Source organism: Blennius ocellaris (genome assembly GCF_963422515.1).
Source record: "Blennius ocellaris genome assembly, chromosome: 5".
NCBI classification, from domain to species: Eukaryota; Metazoa; Chordata; class Actinopteri; order Blenniiformes; family Blenniidae; genus Blennius; species Blennius ocellaris.
This window is the reverse complement of record NC_137654.1, coordinates 29,863,468-29,876,399: the sequence shown is the minus strand read 5'-3', so window position 1 is coordinate 29,876,399 and position 12,932 is coordinate 29,863,468. Positions and strand designations below refer to the sequence as shown.

The 12,932-nt window shown below is 50.8% G+C and overlaps 1 protein-coding gene across 1 annotated transcript in view; it reads right to left on the bottom strand.

Moving 5' to 3' along the window:
* The window catches only part of rerea (arginine-glutamic acid dipeptide (RE) repeats a), a 31,231-nt gene that overhangs the window by 6,442 nt on the left and 11,857 nt on the right, over positions 1-12,932 (bottom strand). The window contains 2 exon segments of the mRNA XM_080496574.1: positions 94-256; positions 9,852-9,932. Of these exon segments, the coding sequence (XP_080352700.1) occupies positions 94-256; positions 9,852-9,932 (244 nt within the window).

The following is a 12,932-nucleotide window of genomic DNA, read 5'->3' as shown; positions in this document are numbered from 1 at the left end:
GAAACAAACAAACACAAACGTCACTCACACCTCGACGCCGATTCCCCTCCGCTGACCCTCCCCCCCCCCCCGGGAGAGGCCGGGCGTACGTACAGAACTCGCTGGAGGGCGGCCGGGAGGGAGTGTTGACGGGCGTGGAGGCGGTCCGCGTCTTGATGCGGCGGAAGACGGGCTGGCGGCGGTGGCGGCGGTGGGCTCGGCAGCTGGCCGCCTCGGGGGTCTTCTTCCAGTAGTAGTAGAACGTGATGAGCTCGCCCTGAAACGACAACCAGGAGGGGGCGTGAAGCAGGCGGGTTCTAACTGGACCGTCCACTCCAACAGACAAATCTGGTTCCAGGCTGTTCACGTTGTTAGAACTTTATTTAACTACCAGTTGGGACAGAGATTATTTTGGTTAACATCACTTTTTTAGTGACTATAACAACATTTCATGATGGATAATAGTTGGTTCTAAAAATTCAGGCGTCAAAAGTCCTAAAACCGACCAGAGAAAAGTTTAATCAGGTTTGAAGGATGACATTTCTAAAAAATCATCTAAAATTTGTAACCGCTGTTCCCAATCTGTCCACCGGGGCGACGCCGTTCGAATAAGAGTCATAAGGAGGCCACAATTTTACAGCAAATCAATAAAATCAAGCAACAGGGTTTTAAAGTGAACGACCTCTGAATGAAGACGCTTTTGTTTTTGAAAGGTTTCATGTTTAAATCGTTTTGAAAAGTCGCGTATGCGCAGAAGAACCACCGCCTCCGGCGCCGCGGCAGCGTGAGAGAGAAGTTGCGTTTTCCCCCCGTTTTCAGAGACAAAGAGTTTTAGAAAAGTTCCATCTTGGGAGTTCCAGCTGAAGGACAAAGTCGTGTTAGACGCTCCAGGTTGGTTCACTGCATCGATGCTAAACGTACTTTATGGTATCTTGTCTAAAAGGTGCATTAAATAAAAAAAAAATGAAAACGACATTTGATTCATTTCAGTGGTTCGTATCCACGGAGACGAAACGAGTCCGAGAACCAGAGCGAGCTGCTTCCACCAGAACACGACGCGTGTTCACCGTGGGAAGAAATCCTCGCTGCCGATCGCACAGAGAAAAGTGAATTAAACGGATTTGAGGTCAATCTGTTGAAGTTGGAGGAGAAAAAAAAGAAAAAAGAAAAAAAAAGAAATCGACAAAAGCGGCTTGTGTGAGATATCTGCAGTCTGGTTGAAATAAATATGTGGAAATCCCCCCCCCCCCACCCCCCTTCCTCCATTAAGCACACGAGAGGCTAGCGGAGCGGGGGTCACTCCGTGCCAGGGTTTGCGGTGGACCGGGCGTGTTTGTGCCGCGGCCCGTCTGTCCCGGGATTAGGCGAGGAGGCCCGGCTGAATGCGGGGATATTAGGATCAGTGCGGCGGAGGCTGCCTGGGTGGCGGCGGGGCTGAATGGGAACAAAAGGACGTGTCAGCCGGAGCTTTGGCTACAAATGGGGAGTGAAATGGCTCCGCGCCCCTCCGCTGGAAGAGTCAATTGAACTTTAATCAAACGTTCGGAGGGGCGCGCTTCGCCGGGCGGACCAATCCGGCGCACAAAAGGGCCGCCGGGGAAAAAAAAAAAAAAAAAAAATCGATACCCGACTGCAACATTAACACTTCGTCTGCTGCAGTGCTGCACATCAATGCGCGTGTTTCCGGCCGGGCAACTCCTGCGAATTGGCGGCGGAAGTCGGGGGAGGGGGAGGGGGGAGGGGGGGGGGGGGCGTTAGTCACCTGAGCCGTAAGTCACCTGGGATCTTTAAAGCCCATGTGGCTGTGGATCTTTAAAACCGCCGTTCAACAGCTCGCCGGGGTTTTATAACGGCCATCGATTGTTTTCCTTCTCCGCTTCCGCCGACAAACTTGACAGGACTTCGTCACTCCGCCGGTCTCGTGAAAACGCGCCGGCAGCTTTTGGCGAACGTCGGCCATCGAGAGGTGGAGGAAGCAACGCCGGGGATCAACCAGGTCGTCCGCAGGCCGAGTCGACCCGGCGGCCATTAAAGCGTTATCGCTCACACACGTCCAGCCGGCGTCTGACATTAAGGAGACGTTAAGTCTTGTTTGGTCTCTGATTGGCAGGAAGGAATAAGATCGGCCTTCATGTGGCTCTTCGGGGAAATTCCTATCGGCTCCGGCTTATCGGGCCGAAGCGGCGCCGGGAGCGTTTCCCCCGAGGAGCTCCACGAAACCGTCTCCCATTCCCACCTGAAGTGACGCCGGCGCTCAGCTTCTGCAGAGGAGCACATCTGGATGGACTCCAGCTGCAGGAGACACTGAGGCCCACCTCACACAACTTTTCGTGTGAAAACAAATCGTTACTGTTTAGCTTTTACACCGCAAAAGCTTTTTTTTTTTTTAATACGACGTCGTTTTCATGTCGGGCCACTAGTGGGAGCTGTTTGTAAAACAACCACACAATGTAAACGTCAACAATTTGAGAACACAGACACGACGACCAAGTTGCGTTGTTATTACGGCGACTGTCAAAATAAAAGTACCAAGTCGCGGGAGAATATGAACTGGGAGTCACGACACTCGCGTTGTTCTTGTTGTCCATCAACTGAGCATGTGCAGTAGCAGCGTTTCTGAAAAAGTTGTGTTTTACTGCGTTTCCACTTTCTTCAGAGCGTCGTTGTTTCTAAACCGACACTAAAAACAACCGTTTTGCATTTTCGCTTGAAATCCTTGTAACGTGTGAACAGACCCTAAAAACCATTATGTCACTATTTGGTCCAGGAGGAGAAACGACACTGTTATTTGATGTTAAAAACTTCAGCACGTGTTTAAACTAATCACTGTAGTGATCATCTCATTGCTTCCTTTTTATTATGCAACACTTTTATTAAACTTTTATTATCAATGCAATAAAGGTTCTGTGTTTTCACTTGAAAATGTTGTGGTTTTGGAGGAGGAGGCGGAGGGGGAGGAGGAGTAGGAGTAGGAAAAGGAGGAGTAGGGGGGCAGGAGGAGGGGGAGAAGGAGGAGGGGGAAGAGGAGGAGGAGTAGGAGTAGGAGGAGGAGGGGGAGGAGGAGGAGAAGGAGTAGGAGGAGGAGGAGGAGGGGGAGGAGGAGGAGAAGGAGTAGGAGTGGGAGGCGGAGGAGGGGGAGGAAGAGGAGTAGGAGGAGGAGGAGGAGGGGGAGACGGAGGGAGAGGCGGAGGGGGAAGAGGAGGAGGGAGAGGAGGAGGAGGGAGAGGAGGAGGAGGAGGAGGAGGAGGCGGCGGCGGCGGCGGCCGGCATCCTGATGTGAGATGTAATTGAAAAGTGCAGATTTAAAGTGTGGCGCCGAGCCGAGCGGCGGCGAATGACGGCTCCCAGCAGCGCCGCTCAGCGGCGGCGGCCTGGCGGCGGCGGGGAAAGGTCAGCCTGCCGCTCCATCACTTACAGCGTGTCAAGTACTATTACATTACGCCGGCGGTTAATGAAAACATTAACTCGGGCCTCTGAATGGGAATTAACAGGTGCAGTGATGAGCCGGCGCCGCCGGGCGAGGATGAAGAGGGAGACAAGGGGCGGCGGCGCCACATCGTCACTGTACATCTGAGGAGCCGAGAGAAAAAATGGAGAAAAGAAATGTAAAAAGGGGAACCGAGGCCCCGTTTCCATGACGCTTCCAAATGAAAACAGAAAACTTTATTCATGTTTTGGCCTTCGGTCTCCGTGGAGATGGAGAAAATGCTGCTAACGGCTAAACTGTGGCCATAGCTAATACTTCTGCACATGCTCAGTTGTGTCCTGGCTCCCAATCGATATTCTCCTGGGATTTGGTACTTTTATTTTGACAGTCACCGTAATAACGATCTAACTTGGCTGTCTGTCCAGTACAATGTCTATATTCTCCCGCTGTTAAGCTTTATAGTAAATTATTTCCATTACAAAAGCAACCCCCCCCCCCCTAGTGGCCAAACATGGTAACTACATCATTTTCAGCGTTTCTGCCGTTCCCATGCATACGGGCAGTTTTGAATACGCTGTTGTGTAAATGTGAAACTTTCTGAAATGGGGGAAAAATAAAACCCCGACATAAAAAACGGGGAAAACGTTCATTTTAAGCGTCGGCGTTGATTTACGGTAACGTCCGCCGGAACGTCGCGTGATGTTGACGGATCACGTCGCTCCGCCTGCCTGCATGTCAAACCCGCGTCCCGCCACACCACGTCTCCCCCCATCAAAGTGGCTCCGTCACGTCGCCATGTGCCGGCGGCGACGCTTTAACGTCCATCAACCTTCTGTCCCCCCCCCCCTCTCCGCCGGCTGGCGTTCCTACCGACTCCAGGCTTTCTGTGTAAAAGCGGCAATTTCCTCATGAAACGACGGCGACGGTAAACAACTCGGAAACCGTTTCCGACAGCATCTTGTAAAAAAAAAAAAAAAGAATTTTATGGAAAGACTTGAAATAGAACTGTAGCCGGGGCTCTGCCCCCCCCCCCCCCCCCCCCCCGGTGCTGTAAATCAAGTGCTGCGGCTCCACAGAGCAGACACTGACAACATAAGCTCAGCATCATAAGGCCTTTTAGAACGCTTCCGTCTGCAGCGGCTTTCTGGCCCGTTGGATTATCCGACGAAGGAAAAGGGCTTACCCCCGCTATCACCGCTCTCCGGGCTTCCGCTGCCGCTCTCGCCACTTAAAATGGTCGCCGGCGTTCGTGTGAAGCGGAGGAAGGCTTCCAGATTAGGTTCCTTCGGGTTCGAGGCTGGGGAGGCGTGTCGGCGGCGGCGGCGCCACCCGCCATCTTGCAGGATTCCTGCGGCCGCCATCCGTCACTTCTTTCACGACATCGGGGGACGTGAAGGAAAAGGCACATCTGCATCTTTTCCTCCTGCAGGTTTGAGCTCCGTAATGTGACAGTATATTGTCCGGGGGGGGGGGGGTTTAACCGTCAAAGCGTTCCCGGGGAGGGGGGGGGGGGGATGCCGGTCGACGGTGGTCCGATGTACGGCGGTGGCGGCCAGGGCCGAGGGCGACGGCTAAACTCCTGTATTTCCACCCTCGTCCCCTCTCAGGCCCGGACAGAACAGATGGTTTGTGTTTTTCCTGGCAGATTTGTGACGGAGCCACAAAAGGCCTCTGCTTTGACATGGAGCCAAACGGTTCAGGCCGTTACTGGCAGGAGAGAGCCGGGGAGGAGGAGGAGGGGGGGGGGGGGAGAGAAAAGGGCCGGCAGCCGATAACAATGGACAATCAGCACCGAATCCAACCGCAACATGTAGGGTAAAAAAAAAAAAAAGTGAGGCGGTTTAGTGGCCATGGGAGAGTCTGGGGGTCTGCTGGAGGAGGTTCTACTGAGCTGGAACCACAAGAGGGTTGGACTGCCGGACCCTTCCGGACCCTTCAGGGTCAAATCAACAGGAAACGCTGGTAAAGCGGGTCAAGAGCAAACGCTTTTGGCAAAATTAAATAAAACTCAACCTGGTGAACAATGAAAACTACTGATGACCCGGAAACTTCAGAATAAAAGTGTTGCATAATAAAGAGGAAGCAAATTGGATGATAGCTGAAATGATTAGGTAACAATTTTAACATTTGTATTTCAAAATAAGAGCGCTCTTTCTCTTCCTGGACCAAACCTGAACTTTTTTTTTTTTTTAAGCCTCTTTGCACGTTACAACTTTATCAAGTCAAAACGCAAACCTGTTGTGTTTTGGGATCCGTTTACGCAACTTTTTGAAAACGCCCCGATTCAAGTCTCCGTGGAAACGGGGGTAAAACGCCACTTTTCAGAAAGGACGCTGCCGCGCATCACGGTTGAAGTGAGCGGTTGTTCTGCACATGCTCAGTGGAAGAATAACAACAACTTCCGGTCCAGATTCTCCTGCGACTTGTGGAGCTTTATTTTGACAGTCATTGTCACAACAATCCACTGGAATGTCCGTGTTCCCCGTTGTTGATGTTTGCAGTGTATTTTTGTCTGCGCAGACGTGGAGCGTCATTATAACAGCACCCTCTAGTGGCCCAACTCAACACCTGCAATGTTAATGGGAAACGTTTGAACGTGCCGTTAATGGAGAAAATATAGTTATTGGACCTTTATTTCACCAGGTAAGTTAATTAAGAACTGGATCTCATTTATAATCCATTGAACTAGAACTGACTGCATCCAGTCTTTTTGCGAAATATTGTGAATATCATCGCAATATTTCTAGTGTTCATCAGCCACATGTGCAGTACAGATGTCAGAACCAACACCTGCAGTAGGTGATGTTGGCCGGCGAGAGGCGGCGCCGCCTTCCTGCCGGAGAAAGCTGCTTTCACAGGTCAGGGACGTGCATGCTGAAGAATCAGCACTCGTGTTTTTCCCGCTGTAAGCGCTTTTCCTGGTCAAAGCAGATTGGACGGCAATGGAGCCTTTTTTTCTTCTTCTTCTTCTTCCGCTGGAGGGTCGATGCTGCGCGCACTGCTGATAAGCTCGCCGCTCGCCACCCCCCCCCCGAAAGAAGAAAAACAACAAAAAACACCCCACAACACGAAGCCGACTAAAGAACTACATGACACAGGGAGCCGTCTCTCTCTCTCTCTCTCTCTCTCTCTCGCTCGCTCGCTCTCCGGGCCTCGTCTATTAAGCTGAAAAAGGATTTTGCCGACACTCAGCTGTGCTAAATTGCCCGTGGTCTGCTAAAGAACATCAATACGTGGTGGTCGTGCCTCCGTCAGCCCCACAGCGACTTCACTGCCTCAACATGTTATATCACTTAGCGGCCCCGGGGGGGGTGGGGGGGTCCTGTCACGTCACCGACAGCTGCTGCCGGCCGGACCAGGCCCCCTCGTTTGCAGCTGGTTTAATTAGCGTTTGAACCCCGAGTATTTATAATCACCGCTCGTCCCCAAAGGTTGTGGCTGCGGCGCTCAGGACGTGGCGATGAATCCACTGTGACGTCTGGGCAGATTGCACCGCGGCAAACATCTGCTGGGAGGCGGTGTCGAGAACGACGCTGCAAATCACACCCAGCTCTCTCTCTCTCTCTCTCTCTCTCTCTCTCTTTTTAAATAAAATAATTCATACACTCAGTGATGATCACACGGAGTCGGAAAACAAATAATAATAATAATAATAAAAAATAAAAAAACACCACAAATTACAACGAGGTGCTAAATCCAGAGCGCTAACAAACAGTCTGACTCCAGGAGTCAATTATATCTTTGATTCATCCCCATGTTTGGGGGTGGGGGGGGGGGGGGGGGGGGGGGGGGGGGTGGCAGGGGGGGGGGGCTGTTTGCCGTCTGAGAACACTGGTTTAATCAGTGACGTGAACACGCCGGCGGTTCACCTGTTAGCTTTGCCGCCGCAGAACCGCTGTGCCATAAAAACAAAGCAGGATCACTTTCATGCTTTGCTCCGTCGCTGCTTTCAGCACCGGCTGACCCGAGAACTCCACTACCCCTCCGGAGCGTTTCACACTGCTAGCAGATTAAAACAACTGCTGCAAAAATGTAGAAATAAGCAGGACGGCAAACTTTTATGTGAGCGAGAAGGAAATAATAATAATTTTTTTTGTTGTTGTTGTGTGCAATTTGAAATCCCTCATCGGACAAACACACAAACAGCTGAATACAATTTCAGGCATGACTTGCCTTTGCAGAAATGGTTTCTGCTCAGTAATGCATATTTTACTTTGTGACTTGAGAAACACTGAAAACCAACCGGTGGCTGAAAATAGTCCGACGTGATGAAACGTTCTCTCACTAATAAGTCAACTGGCTTGGTCTTGGTAGCCGAATAGAAACTTTATAATTTTTTTTGTTAGAGCAGAGATGGAGACCCCCCCCCTCACCCCCCACTCCTCCCCTCCACCAGAAACAACAGTTTGAAGGAGATTCCCTGAGAGAATATCAAATATCAAGAGTTATCTGCGATCTGCCTCTTCAGCACGTTGAAGCAGCGGCTCGTGTTCCATGACGTCGTCTCTGGAGGAAATGGTGGCAGTGGAGCCGGTCAGAGGACACACCCAGCCCACCCCCACCTCCACCCCCCCCCCACCCCGGGGCCTTTATGTGACTTTATATAAGGCATTCCTGAGTGCTAGTCAGGCCTGGTGTGTTTACACAGCGCTGGGTGCTTTAGCCTTGGCACCGCCGATCCGGGGGCTAATCGAGCTAGCGTGGAGGAGGAGCAGCGGCTGACGGGAACCTCTGGAGGGGTGGAGGTGGAGGTGGTGGAGGGGGGGGGGGATCAGGAGCAGAACGTCTCTGATCACTTGGCATGCGAGGTGGATAACAGTGGCGTGCGACTGGAGATTAATGGTGGAAGAATCTGAAATATCTGGGGATTGTTGTGTTCCGTGTTCCACAGACGGGATCTGAGGACGAGCAGGTCGGGAACAAACCCGGTTCAATCATAAGCAAAGATTTTTTTTTTTTCTTCTTCCTTTTTTTCCCCCCTCCATGCTTCTTCAGTGTCCACACTGAGCTAACGCCCAGCCTCTAGCCCGTCTCCTCCTCAGGTCGCCGCTCCCCCAGCCATCTTTTCATATGTTTAAAGGGCAGTTTATTTTCCATTTGCAGGGGGAAAATTAATCTTCCTCTGCTCCGTGGCGGCGGCGGCGGCGGCGGGCCCAGATCCTGGAGGAGGTCTATTACCTCTCCTGCCAAGTCGACTCCCCCCTCCAGGTTGAATCGCATTAATACCTCCTTTATGGCCAATCAGCTGGACCGGCCGTATATATTTCAAGAACCGGTAAAAAATAATTGACGGAACCCTCCGCGAGGAAAACACACTTTCAGCTCTTATTCAAGAAGTTCAAATTGGTTCCGAGGAGAAAAACACGGGAGCACAAAAGACTTGTGGAGTGAAAACATTACGTGGTGTTTGCTTCTTTTCTTCTTTTTTTAAAAAAAAAGAGAAAACTGGGCCTTCGTGCTTTCGCCTGCAGACGAGGAGCAGCGACAAAACACCTTTGATTTCTCTTCTGACGGCTGTGTCAGCGCTGTGTCGGCACACTTCCAGCAGGAACAGCGAGGCCCGCACTCTCTTATGAATCGCAAATCGGAGAATAAAAGCGAGCGGCCGAGCCGGCGGCGCGAAACCGGGGGGGCCTTTGGAGCGACACTTTACGGCAGATTTACCGTCCAGATAAGAACCTCCGGCGTCCAAACAGGAGCAACAAACTACCGCTGCTGCTTTGCTCTCGGCGCGGCGGTCGCACCCTGTAAGGCCGACTGTGGTTAATCATTGTTCGGCCTGGATTTGACCCAATTTGCACAAGACGCAGGTCACAGTGGTTGATTACTGTGCAGGAGAGAGAGAGAGAGAGAGAGGAAACCTCCCTCGTCTCGTCACGAACGCGCTTGTAAAAAGTGTGAATGGGATCAACTAAGTTCAATCAAAACTCTTGTGATGGACCGTCGACCTGCCAGGAAGCCGTCAAGACAGACCGACGGCGCCAAAAGCGTCTGGCAACGTCCTACAGGTTTGTTTACATCACAGCACGCTCGCCGAGCTGTGACGTCGTTTGGATGATGGGACAAATTCAAAATGATGCACGTCCCCTTAAAGAATAATCGACGCGTCAGGGTTTGGTTCACGTTCTGATGTGGTGATTTAATGTGAGTGGAACTGAGAAGAAGAAGAGAAAAACAACAAAAACAAACCAGGCTGCACTCTGAAAACTCCACTGAACCATAAACAAATCAGAACAACTTGTTTACAACCGGCTAATTAATGTAAAGTACAGTTTGTCTCTTCCTTCCTCTGACATCTGAACATTCTGGCTGCACTTCTTCTCCAGGAGGAGAAAAACCAGAGGACAAGACTGAAAACATTTCCTAATAGTCACAAACACACTTGAACAAAACAACAAGTAGGGGAGAAAACAAAGTGTGTGTGTTTTTTTTTAAAGGATCTTACCGTTTCTTTGTTGGGCAGCAGTTCTTTCCGGATCCTGAAGAAGTTTTTACCAAACTGTCTCAAACCTTTAATGAAGCGCTTCTGCAAATTTTCACAGAGGAAAAGAGAAAAGAGAGAGAAAGAGAGAGAGAGAGAGCAAGAGAGAGAGAGAGGCTGTTAGTTTGTGTGAAGTCAAACTGCAAAAGGAGAAAACAGTTAAAACAACATGACATCGCGTCGAAGCAGAAAATAACAAGAGGAAATGACAAGTGAGGCTGATTAACGTCAGAAAAGACGAACGAACGTTCTCATCCTGTCGTTCAAGTTCAAAGTTAAAAACCTCAAGTAGAAAAAAAACAACGTAGCGCTTTAATTACACTTTGTACATTTAGGCCTTTAAATGAAAATGTGAAATCCGGACATGCAAGTGATGTCACCGAAATATCATAGCGGATTTAAACGGAAGAAAAAAAATAACAAAAAACTGAGCGCGGTGCCATCTCACCTCCGTGGAAGCAAAATAAACAGCAACAAACAAAACATCGAACTCGATTAAAAAAAAAAAAATTATAAAAAAAAAAAAAAAAGGTATAGAAATCTCAACGATCCACATCCATGTGTTCTCCTTTAAGAGCGGCGGCTGAAAGCAGCGAGGAGCCGCCGAGCAGATTTACTTTCTGGCTCCAGAGACGAGCTCGATCCTCCCAAAGTAACTCCGCCACAGCAGAAAAACAAACACACGTACAGAAGGAAAAAAAAAAAAAAGAAAAAGTCCACAATCCCGACATCTACATCCACACGCAGGGACGGGAGAAAAATCCACGGCGTCTCCCGACAACACGTCCTCCGTTTTTCTTTTCTTTTTCTTTTTTTTTTTTTTTTAACAAGAAAGAAATAGCTTGTCACTCGGTGCTCCTCCACTACAAAGGGGAAGGCTTTACATGTGATCTTTCTGCTAGAGACACTCTGGCTGGCGGCGGAGCGCAAAACCCGGACTGGAGTCCGGAGCGGCGTCGCTGCTGCCGCTCCGCGCTCCCTCGGCGCCGCGGCTGCCGCGGGCTCCGGTCCTCCGGTCATCGCGTGAAACTAACACCGCGGACACTCCGACGACGATAACGCGGGGCTCCGTGTTTCCCGACGAGGTGGGAGGGGGGGGGGGGGGGCGACGACGGCGGCGCTTTAAGCGGGAAGAAGCGGTTCAGCCAGCCGGGGAGAGAAGGAGGGAGGAGGGGGGGGTGACACAGTTTGTGTAGAGAGAGAGCGAGGGCGAGAGAGAGAGAGAGAGGGCAAGAGAGAGAGAGAGAGGGGAAAAAAAAGCTCTCGGACATGGTGGAAGGAGACAAGCGAGACGGAAAACCAGACACGGATCGTTTTCCAAGCCGCGTACAGTCGGTTATGTAACCGCATATTGTTTACATGCTCGGCTTTCAGAACAAAAGACAAAATTTACACAAGTCGCACAGCTTGAAGGCGAAACGACACCGGGTTTTTTTTTTCCCGGAGGGAAAATTTACAGGCAAAGAGTTTCGTTTCAGAAAATCATGAGGGTTTTCACGGCAACCAGAAACACTGAAAGCGATGCAGTCGGCATGCCAGGCCACTAGGTGGTGCTGTTTGTTGCTGTTGTGGTGAAAGCACACATGCATGCATGCGGAGAACAATACGCCATAAACATTAACGCAATGGAGAGACAAGCTGGGTGCTGTCGGGGGTGAATCTCAGCTATAAAACTTCCAATATCAAATATGAAAGTAGAATTATGGACTGGGAGACGTGCCACGCTGGAGGCGGCCATGTTTGTTCCTCCCACATGAGCAGAACTATTTATCTATATAGTGCACATGTGCAGTAACATCACTCCGTAGACTCCTGCCGTCTCTGCACAGATTAATAAAAGTTCTACCTGACAACCAAAATGCAACAACAATTTTTTTTTATTTTTGAATGACTTCTCATCCTCACAATGCAGCTGCAGCTTTAAAAGGCCAGAATTATACAAACGTGAATCATTATAACAGTGATGTCAGTCGCTATAGCCTGTGTACGAGGCGCCAGACGTGAAGAAAGTCTGTCCCCCTCGTGATGTCATGTTGGGAAACAATGACTCCCTCTGGCAGTGGATGCTCACACAGGTAGATGTGCTCTGCCCTCGAAAAGTATGAGCATTTGTTTCTCAGAGTGAACCAGACAACAGACACAGAAACCGCCTGTTCTCACTGGAGGGTCTTTTAGACTGGATGGAATTCAGCTGGATTGAGGGAAATTCACCTTGAACACCATGTTGTTGAGAAACTGAACAACACGGGACCTTTAAACGCGCAGCAGTGACGCCGGAGCACGGGGAGGCGCAGGACTGAACTGAAGCAGGCTGAACGATCCAACAGGTGAGGCCCCGTCAAGACGCCGGAGCCTCGTTTCCGCTCATCAGGCTGGAGGTGCAGCGGCTGATTAGCCAGTAGATGGCGCCGTCTCGAGTGCAAACGCTGGCCCACGTGTGAAAAAAAAAACCCCCATCTCCGACCACTTGAGGGGCGAAAGGCAGGTCAGCACTCGGACTGTCAGTCAAACAACATGAGGAACGCTGCCACACACACACACACACACATCACAGGGCTCGTCTCCACAGGTGATGACAAAACTCTGAGCTTGCGGGAGGAGAAAGTGCAGGTTTTTCCTGGTAGATGTACCTGGACCTGGTACCTGGAATCAAGGTGTTTCCAGGAGCTGAATTGTTCCAATTCAAGCTTCTGGGACTCGGGAGCGTCAACAATTAATGATACGCGCTCCTATAAGTTTGCATCTGTCCCATTTATGTCATCTTCATTACGTTTCCTCAACTGTACTGAATGCGAGGAGCTGCGCTCCCCACCCCTTCTCCCCCCTTCTCTCTCCCCCCCTCCCGGCCGTTTTCTCTCCCCCTCCTCCCTCCCTACATGTCGGCTCCAGTTTAAGGCTCCATTTCAGCTGCCTGGGCTCACTGCTCTCCAGCCCGGCTAATAAATCATCCGCCAATCTGCTCCCTGAATCGCTCTGCCCCTGCTCCGACGGCTCCAGCCCCGGGTTGCCAGGCAACACGGCGGCAAGAGGAGGGGGCCGGGAGAT